Source organism: Hippoglossus hippoglossus, chromosome 1 (genome assembly GCF_009819705.1).
Source record: "Hippoglossus hippoglossus isolate fHipHip1 chromosome 1, fHipHip1.pri, whole genome shotgun sequence".
NCBI classification, from domain to species: domain Eukaryota; kingdom Metazoa; phylum Chordata; class Actinopteri; order Pleuronectiformes; family Pleuronectidae; genus Hippoglossus; species Hippoglossus hippoglossus.
Window position 1 is genome coordinate 28,843,772 of NC_047151.1, and position 9,844 is coordinate 28,853,615.

At 48.8% G+C, this 9,844-nt stretch overlaps 1 protein-coding gene across 1 annotated transcript in view; it reads right to left on the reverse strand.

Moving 5' to 3' along the window:
* Positions 1-67: 67 nt before the first annotated feature.
* Positions 68-9,844, reverse strand: part of nup133 (nucleoporin 133) — a 9,848-nt gene continuing 71 nt past the window's right edge. Inside the window, exons 1-25 of the mRNA XM_034588796.1 lie at positions 9,645-9,844; positions 8,517-8,632; positions 8,307-8,410; positions 7,962-8,195; positions 7,652-7,822; positions 7,227-7,382; positions 6,910-6,980; positions 6,674-6,821; positions 6,092-6,242; positions 5,747-5,901; positions 5,402-5,493; positions 4,981-5,144; positions 4,139-4,233; positions 3,727-3,951; positions 3,524-3,646; positions 3,343-3,442; positions 2,979-3,242; positions 2,757-2,890; positions 2,363-2,521; positions 2,116-2,251; positions 1,462-1,580; positions 1,207-1,287; positions 1,062-1,126; positions 860-948; positions 68-310 (exon numbers count right to left, since the gene is read on the reverse strand). The exon at positions 9,645-9,844 is cut by the window's right edge and continues 71 nt beyond it. Coding sequence (XP_034444687.1) covers positions 174-310; positions 860-948; positions 1,062-1,126; positions 1,207-1,287; positions 1,462-1,580; positions 2,116-2,251; positions 2,363-2,521; positions 2,757-2,890; positions 2,979-3,242; positions 3,343-3,442; positions 3,524-3,646; positions 3,727-3,951; positions 4,139-4,233; positions 4,981-5,144; positions 5,402-5,493; positions 5,747-5,901; positions 6,092-6,242; positions 6,674-6,821; positions 6,910-6,980; positions 7,227-7,382; positions 7,652-7,822; positions 7,962-8,195; positions 8,307-8,410; positions 8,517-8,632; positions 9,645-9,772 — 3,417 coding nt within the window. The 5' untranslated portion in view covers positions 9,773-9,844 and the 3' untranslated portion in view covers positions 68-173. The remainder of the gene's footprint in view (positions 311-859; positions 949-1,061; positions 1,127-1,206; positions 1,288-1,461; positions 1,581-2,115; positions 2,252-2,362; positions 2,522-2,756; positions 2,891-2,978; positions 3,243-3,342; positions 3,443-3,523; positions 3,647-3,726; positions 3,952-4,138; positions 4,234-4,980; positions 5,145-5,401; positions 5,494-5,746; positions 5,902-6,091; positions 6,243-6,673; positions 6,822-6,909; positions 6,981-7,226; positions 7,383-7,651; positions 7,823-7,961; positions 8,196-8,306; positions 8,411-8,516; positions 8,633-9,644) is intronic.

Here is a 9,844-nt window from a genome sequence, read left to right on the forward strand (position 1 = left end):
GGGGATTTGGAACATGTGGTCGTACTGATCACGACCTGGAGCGAAGAATCAGCACGAAAACAATCAAACTACAGATATGATCAACATTTATTTAGAAAAGGGACAATTATTCAAACAAAGTCATGAACAGACACTGAAGTGTGGGTCAGTGTTATCGGGGGGGGGGGCAGTGCTCACATCTGGACTTGTAGGTAATGTTCATAATTAGCTCGAAGGACAAACTCAAAGTAGGGTTTTGTTTTCAAAGTGCTCAGGTCGTCGGACTCCAGCAGCTCTTTGACGTCCGGCAGGTACGTCTGCAGAGGAACACCTGAAACACAAAAACACGCAGTTACATCCGTCATGTGAGGAAAACGTGGAGTCGAGCTCACGATTGATTCTCTAATTGATCTAAAGGTTGATCAGTTTGATTTCAGGGATACATTCAGGCTGTTGTCAGACATGAGCTCCTGGCAGGAAACGTTCCAGACGTTTGTGTTCTCACAAACAGAACCTGCAGAACATTTCAGTTCATGTCTGGAAGCAGATTTAAATGAGTTGAAACCTCGTGGAAGTTGATAATGAACTTCTTCTGTTTCAGACATATGACGGTTATTTCTAAAGAGAGAACTTTATCATGATGGAAGCTTTATTTTAGGATACAAGGATTATTTTCATTATCGATTATCAAATAAATCAGTTTGGATAAAAAAACTGTAAAAGCAGGAAAAAACGTGAATCCTCTGAACCATCGATTACTTTCATTTAACTGAGAAAATTGTTGAATAAAATAAATACATATTATGGTGGGTAATTATATTTAACAAATGAGAACAAAAACATTTCCCCTCAATAAGCATCAAGCCCATGAGCGCCTCACCTTCCTGTATGAGCTTGAGGAGGATCTTGACGAAGATGCTGTCCTTGGCGGCCTCCAGAGGGTCGTCGTTCCCGTCAGCCGAGGACCAGCTGGGAGGCAAACATGAAAAATGATTCACACCAGCCGGAGACAGTGATGTACAGAGAATACAGAGCACGGTCACGTTCACAACACCACTGGGAGTTTGTACAAATAATCTCACTCGTCTCTCCTGAGGGCCTTCCCGATGATTTCACATTTCAGCGAGTCGATGTCCGCGGCGTCCTCCTGAAAGACAAACAGAGCATCACACGAAGTTGACTTTGACGTCAAGTCGAACACTGAAGTGACCAGTTTGAAATAAAGACCTCGTCCATGTACTCCAGCAGATCCAGAGCCTTTTTGTAGTCGTACTCGTTGGCTCCTCTGTTGTCGTCGCAGATGTACAACTGCAGAGAGAGGAGTCGCTCGTGTTTTTATGTCATGTGACTTTATTTATTCAAATATTGCAGCTATTCCGTTTCAACTAGAATCAACGATTCACGACGAGACCTTGGGGTCACGTGGTGAGAATGAGGGATATGAAGACATGTCCTCAGGCCAGGTGAGTTCTGTGAGTTCACCTGAATGAGGTTGTGAGCGCTGAGCAGAGGCATGGTGTCGGGGTTCTGCTGTTTCTCCTCCAGCAGCTGTCGAGGCAGAGTCTCCTGATGCAGCAGGAAGCGCTCCTGCTCCACGATGTCTGATTGGACAGAACATTAGCAGTGGTCAGCGTTCTGTACCACAAACCGCTCTGCACCTGTGTCACTCAGGCATTCATCCTTTAAGGACTGCACCTCCCTGGACCATTACAAATAGACGTGAAGTGTGAAGCTGATGATATGGACAGATCTGGAGATATGCTTTCCACCTAGAGATTGACAGACTTCTGGATTTGGTAGATTTAACTAGACGATGCCACAACAATTAGTAAAGCAGAAATGTCTAATAATGCAGGTGCATGTTTTTAAATGACTTTTTAAATAATTGATACCTGTCAGAATGAAATGTTGGGATTTATTTCACGACGATGCTGTTTGATTCCACCTCAGGCAGGAGTACGGCGCCGTGATTATGACCATGCTGTGTTTTTTGTGTATTTTTGGGGCATTGACATGAAAGCACAGGTGTGACATGAGGAGAGAGAGCAGGGGAAGACGCACAGTGACGGTCCGGGTCGGTACAGAACCGGCTATAGGTAAACTAAGACTGTCTATACTGTCTGTTTGCTTTTTTACCGTCGACTTGTTTGTTGAGTTTGTCCTCTGGCAGGTCGGACGCCAGTGCCGTCAGCTTACTGAGAGCCAGCAGCGTCTTCTTCTTCACGAAGTAGCGTGCCTCCATGTTGGCCTGGCTGTAGAGCGTCCGGTGCGCCTGCAGGAGACAGGAGACACCACGTCAGCCGAGACGAAGCAGACACTGAGACAGCGAGTCTTAAAAACCAGCTCCGACAGCTGATGATGTGAGTTTGAGTGTGTTTCATACCTTGTGGTAGTCATGGACGTGGATGTGGTGCAGCCAGCTCAGGTGCTGGTGAGCCTGCAGGAAGCTGGACAGCTGCTGGTGCTGAGCGGCCGGCTGGGACAGCAGCTTCCCCCTCTTCCCCTTCTCCATGTACCAACGGAACAGGAAGTCAGCAAAGTTCTGCAGCGGGACAGGAAGGACGTCAGAGAGCGGCTGCGTGACAGAGCTCGGCCGCGAGAGATGAAACTCGGGATTATTCACATCTCAGAGGACAGAACTCACTAGAGTGACTAAGTGTTATATACAGTCACTGGTCGTCTTTATATACAGTCCCTGTTTGTCTTTATATACAGTCCCTGTTTGTCTTTATATACAGTCCCTGTTTGTCTTTATAAACACTTCTGTCCCTGTGTACCTGGTCTGCGAACTTGGCCATGTAGTGCTGCAGGCGGCTCTGGTTGTCGGTCTGCTCACACATCTGCACCAGGATGTCGAAGTCACAGTATTTCTCAGCCAGCGCTGCCACCCACTGGTACTGACCCAGTTCCACTGCAACACAGATTCAATCGTTAGCGTCGCTGGAGGAATGAGCGTCCATCTGTTTGTAATCTGTGACGTCTGAGACTCCAACACTTACACAGTGGTTGCAGTAGCTCGGAGCGGCGCTGGGCGTACTCCATCTCAAGGCTGTTGTAGCGCTCCTGTTGGGCCCCCGGGGGCCTCTGCTGCTGCACGGAGGTCAGCTGGGCCACACAGCCACTCAGGTAGATGTCCAACAGCGCCACCAGCTGCTCACACAGGGCGCTGCGGAGTGCCGAGTCAGCATGCGGGTACACGGAGCGCAGGATGATCTCGTGTTGGCGGGAAATGACGGTGCGAACGCCGCCCACGCCGCCGGACGCTGGAGGAAAAAAGGGATGAATCGTTTTGCACAAACAGGCAAAAAACACACATCTGGAAGTTCGTCTATGATAGCAGAGAAAAATGTGAATTTGTGTCACCTGTCCACGGGATGTACTCGGGCTCAGCAGCTGCTTTCTCAGGAGCTCTGTATGTGGAGGACTTGGTCTCTCGGTACTGACCAGCGGCCTGAAGCATGTCCTGCACACACACACACACACACGTGTTAAAGTCAGTGGCGGCACAAAGCATCCGTCATGAACTCCTGAACGGTGGTTTTACCTTGATGATGTTGTTGACGGTGAGGACCACCTCGGCCCACTGCACCGAGTCGACCGGGTTCTCCTTCAGACTCCGCTCCTCCTCCTCCAGCAGACAGTCGAACACGGAGGAGATCTGAGACACCTGTGAAGCGACCACACACCCCCCATCAGGCAGCCGTCAGACCGCCACATAAAAGCAGCTCAACAGAAAACAGGTCAAACCTCTCTGAAGAAGACGTCGGCAGCTGTGAGGCTCGGCGGCACGGCAGCGTTGTTCCTCTGCAGCGCGGTGCCGATGGCTCGGTTGACCAGCTCGGCGTGCTTGGTGTGGTGGTTCTTCAGCACCATGGCTGCCTGCAGCTTCTCTGCATGCTCACACAGCAGCCGGCGGGTCGCCATGGGAGCTGAACGCACCGTCACCTGACCGAGCCGGTCCAGCAGACCGACCTGACAGAGGAGGACAGGAAGTTATTTTAGTCAAGTTATTAAGATGCTGTCGGTCTGCATCATCAAGGTTTCTCCCTTTGTTGATAATATCTGCAGTCGCCACAATGATAGGTTAGTGTGTGTGTGTGTGTGTGTGTGTGTGTGTGTGTGTGTGTGTGTGTGTGTGTGTGTGTGTGTGTGTGTTTACCTGGAGCAGGAAGTCCATGAAGCAGCCGTGGGCCTTCATCTTGTCCTCCAGCTGGTGGAGGATGATGAGGGACGTGAGGGGAAACCCAACGCTCTCTGGATGAAAGAAAGAAACAGAAAAAACAAATAAGTCTGAATTAAAAAAATCTATTTTTCTGCATTTTGTTTTGTTCTTAAATCATTACTTCTTTCAGCAAAATAATTTTTTAGATATTTTCTTTACACAGATGAATTAATCGCATATCACAGATACAGCAGCGTCGGTGTATATGATGTCCAAAATGACCAATATGAAATCTCCTTTGTCTTTTCTGGCTTAAAGCAAGTGGAAAAAAATGGTTCTGTTGGTTTGCAGTGAAAACACTTTGTTGGATAGTTTGGACTTTTGGACCAATCACAGGAAGAAGAGACAGAATTAAACAATAGAAGAAGAAAAAAAGAAGAAGAAGAAGAAGAAGAAGAAGAAGAAGAAGAAGAAGAAGAAGCAGCAGCTGCAGTCTTCACCTCCGACGATAAAATGTTTGGAACACGAGGAAGTTCATTTGGTGCATTTGAACTAGTGGAGTACTGTAGTACTGTCAAGTTCTGTAGAGTACTTTAGTACTGTAGAGTTCTGTAGTACTGTGGAGTACTGTAGAGTACTGTAGAGTACTGTAGTACTGCCCCTGAAGGTGCTGATGCTGCTAGTGATACCATCATGATGTTGCCATGGTAGCCACATGAAGCTCTTCATTCATTTATGTCATTGTCAACATTTTCACGAGTTTTGTCTTTTTTTCAGTTCGTCAGTCAATTGTGAACCGACTTGTTTTAAAAGATGCTGCTCAAATTCTGTCTCCTCACCGTCAGGGACAGATTCAGCCCAGCGAGGGTCGGACGCCGGGTAATCGTCCACCAGGTCCAGGTTGATCTGAATCACGACGCTGTCCAGCTCCGCCCCCTCCTCTCCGTCACCGTCGGCAGGGAACAGCTCGTCTGTGACGGTCTGAGCCCCAACCAGGTCGTTACTGACAGAAGAGACATTCTTTTACTTAGAGTATCATCCTATTGATATAAATCAAATGTTCAAATGACTCAGATAACACGATGAATGAAGCTCTTTGTATTTGAGTATTTTACTTTTATAACCAATCGGAAGTGAAACCCATTTCACTTTTACTCTGAAAATACCGTGTCGTTTCATATTAGGCACCAGAGACCAGTTCTCACAAGTAAAGATTATTTTTTGTTAAGTGTGATTTGGGGACGTGATTTGTGGACGCACCGACAGAACTGCAGGAAGGCCGTCTTCAGGAGTTTGGTTTTGTCCTCCTGAGCGAAAGGCTCTGATCTGGTCGGAGTCTCCATGGCTGAAACCTGAAGAAGATGAGAAACGCATCTTAGATTCAATCACAGTCACACGGTTTAAAGTTCTTAGTTTAATAAGCAAAAGTCATATGAAGAAGCAGCAGGAGATGGTTCGGGTCAGACTCGTTCACAACAACAGGAAAATGTGCAAAACATTCAGGAGAGAGAAAGTACTTTTCTAAAACTGTTTTCTTTGTACTTTGAAGTCAATGTTTTTTAAGACTTTTCAACATCCTGACATTTCCTCGCTTCCTAGTTTTACCTCCGGAGCTGCGGCCAGCGACGAGCACAGCGAGTCCTCCATGGTCTCCGGCAGGATGGAGAAGCTCTCCCGGGCCACCACCGCCACCAGGCCGCTGTTCTGGGAGAAAAACACCGGCAGGTTGGCGCAGCAGCCCCCCCCACGTACGCCGTCACCTGGACAGACAGACGTCAACACAGATGTTACCAGGTCTTACCAAAAACGGATCTATTTCAATTTGGCTTTCTTTAATAAAATGCTATTTCCTTTATCTTTCTTTATCTGACCTGAACCGCGGACGTTGAGGTTTATGTTATGAATCCAAACAGCAAAGAGAAAGGAGCGACAGGAGCCGCCACTTCTTACCTGGTGAGCTAAAGCTGATCTTCTCATCAGGAAGTCCCGCCCCGCTGGTTCCTGTCGAGCAGGCGAACACCAGCTCCTCGTTGTAGAGGTAGGCGATGGAGCCGGGAGCCGGCGGCAGCACCAGCCGTGTGGCCTGCAGGGCGTCTTCGCTCTGAGGAAACGACCCATCGCAACAAAACATCTTCAAAATCTGCTCATCTTCCATTTATTATTATGACTGAAGCTCTTAAATCTCCTCAAGCTGCGACACCATCTTAAGAAAGATGCTTTTAAATCGCAACACGTCAAACTCGCATGAAATGAAATTGGAGCTGCAGCCCCTCTAACGTGATGAAGGTGAATGGAGTTGTGTTTGTGGCGCTCAAAGCACTGAAAGGTTTTAATAAAGAAGCAGTGTCAGTCACTCTGGAGAATCCACGGTCAACAAGTTTAATCAGAACGACGGCTGAGTGACACGGCCCAAACCTTCTGATCTCCAGACTCCAGAAAACAAAATGTATCGCTGAACAAACACTTTCTCGATCGTGTGAAGTGAGTCTGCGTCTGAATTTGAATCTCTTCCGGATCTGGAGCAGGACTGACCTGGAATGGAGGGTTGTATTTGGTGACCTCCACGGTAAACTGGTCGGCGATGGTGGCTCCGTTGTCCTGGAGGGTCACCAGGCAGAAGTAGGCCAGGCAGGGAGTGTCTGACGGGTGCCAGGCTGCAGCCAAAACCACCAGGCCGGCTCTAGATAAATAAACACACACACATATTTGTCTTTGTTTTGGACAGTGTCATATGAGCAGCACAAACACACACAGATGAACACACTCACTGGCTGAGCTTCATATCCAGATAGGTCACATTCGCCCCCTCCTTCATCTCCTCGTAGTTGCTCTCTGAGCCCTGGTGAGGGACGAGAAACATCCTTTGTTCCATGTACAACTTTATTCACATCCTCGGAAACAAAAGCTGTGTGTTTTAATCAATACGGCTGCTAATTTCTGTAAGTAACTAACTGTGGTGAGGCTTTGGTTGAATAATAAGAGTTAATATTATTCCTTCTGCATTGTTTCTGAGTGTAAATGCGGCAACATGACAGAATCAATACTGATATTCAGCCTCTACGATGATGCGTTTCCTTGTACTGACCCAGATGGCGTCGCTGATGCTCTCCGTCAGAGCTCTGCGGGCGTCCCAGCTGAGGGTCTGATGCTCCCAGCTGTCGTCCATCTCCCACTTACTGAGACTGGAGCTGGTCAGCGTGTACAGGCAGCTGGCTCTGCCCTCCCACTGCACACTGTGGAGCTGCACACAGACAATATGCTGTTCACACCCGGCATGTGATCAGATCTCACTTCCCTGCTCTAGAGGCACAAACGTCCTTTGTGTTTGTGAAGACCAAACTATGTTGCAGTTTATCAGGGTGAAACTAACATACTTTAAAGATGTGGTATCGGATCGGTTCATAGATTTGTGCACTCGCCGATGCCTGACCTGACATTTTCTGCAGCATCAGGGGTGTTTCTGATGCAGGTATCTGAACATCTCGACAGTGAAATCGGAGTTTGTCTCACCGTGTCGTTGGCCGGCGGGGAGAGGATGCCAAACAGGCTGGAGACGCGGCGTCCGATGCCAGACAACATGCCCTGACCCTGCTGCAGAGCTCGGTACTGCAGCTTCCCCGAGGCGTCTGTGCTCGCTCTCAACAGCCGATTCTTCACTGAGGACAGGACAAAGCTTCCACCCTGAGAGGAGAGAGGGCAGAGGTCAAACAGCAGGACTCTTCAGCTTCAGGACAAGCCCCACATTGATTCACAAGCAGCTTTGGACCGACTTTGATTTTAACTTCTTAAACTAAATGTGATTGGTTTAAGATTCACTCACTCTGACAGCGACCACACAGTGGCAGAGGTCTCCCAGGTCCACGTCGGTCTCTGTGTAGTTGCCTTCCTGAGCCAAGCTGGGCCAGAAACGAGCTGTTCCCTCTGTGGCCGCCGCCAGGACGGAGATGGACTGAACAGAGGCCGTCTCCAGAGGGGAGGCGGACGCGACGGCCACGAGATCGGCTGTGTAACTGTACTCGCTGCCAGGCAGCTGCAGCTCCTTACACACCGACAGCTGCGGGAGAGAGAGAGAGTTTAGAGACTCAAACTATGGATCAATGAACGCTAACATCCTGGAGTTCTGTGATTCATGGATCGTTTCGAGGGAAGAGGGACTGAACTGCACCTTGGCCACAGCCGTCTGACTGATTTTCCAGATGATCAGTCTCTCTCCACAAACCATCCAGGCCCAGCCGCTCTCATTCACCTTCACTGAGATCTGGTCGTCGGCTACCGGCACCAACACACACAGAACGGTTCAGTAGGAATATTGGAAACAGGAGTTTTAACTAAATCTCACAATCAGAAAATCTGAGAAATCTGGAAACACACGTACCATCAGCCATCGTCAGCGCCTCCATCACTTTGACAGGTAGCGATGATCCGAAGGTCTGGACGTCATAGTTGATTGAATCTGCAGCTGCGTGACTCTGCACTCGGGTGGGCGTCGACCTGGCGGAGGAAGATTTAGAGTAAGACGGAGGAGACACGATCTCCGCTGAACACCAAGTCAGAACTCGTTTGTGCTGCCGCTGAACTTTACTGCAACAGATTAAACCTAACGTCAGATTATATCTGTTGGAGACACCTGGAAGTTGCTTGACGTCCTTTCAGATGATATTCTACATTTACAATCGTTAATGTGTTTGTTCAAACCCTAAATCTACTGTGCTGCACGTGGCGTCCGTTTCATTTCTGTTTGGCCTGGAAAAGAGGGATCCCTCCTCTGTGGTTCATCCTGAAGATATTTCTTTCTCCGTTTTTGAAGATCTTGAGACAGAAGGCGTCGTCCCGGTCTGACTTGACTACACTATTATTCTCCAAAGGATTTGTCAATCTAAGTTTAGTGGTTTTCTTCCGGACCTGGATGGATTCAGTCTGGATTCATAGGGGAACAACAACAACAGTGAAATGCATTTTGTGTTTTAGAGAGTCTTATTAGAATAATTTAGTCCAGAGGTTTTAGATCTGGATCAGATGTGATTAATAGAGCTATCATATCTGACACTGGGTTTTAAAGAGTTTTTATCTTCTCTGGATGGATCAAGTCCAGACCTGACTGGTTTTAGATCTGGACCTGGTCTTGACCTGGTCTGAACCAGATCTGACTGGTTTTAGATCTGGACCTGATCTGGACCTGATCTGGACCTGGTCTGATCCAGATCTGACTGGTTTTAGATCTGGACCTGATCTGGACCTGATCTGGACCTGGTCTGATCCAGATCTGACTGGTTTTAGATCTGGACCTGATCTGGACCTGGTCTGGACCTGGTCTGATCCAGATCTGACTGGTTTTATATCTGGACCTGGTCTTGACCTGGTCTGATCCAGATCTGACTGGTTTTAGGTCTGGACCTGGTCTGGACCTGGTCTGGACCTGGTCTGGACCTCATGTGAGACCGCCTCTGCTTGCTGTTGAAGCTGTGCTGTCCTCCGGACGGGTCCGGGCAGTGTGTCCTCTCACCTCGCTGACAGAGGCGTCCTCCTCGGGGAGAACAGGAGGCTGCTGGCCGCCCCGGACACGCTCTTCCTCCCGGTGGCTCGGCTCTGCTGCCGGCGGCCGGAGCTGGGGCCGCTGCGGGGGCTGAACATGTCTCCGCTGCGGGACCCGAACCGGATCGACGAGTGGGTAAATAAATGGGAATCGAACCGGTGAGACTTCTC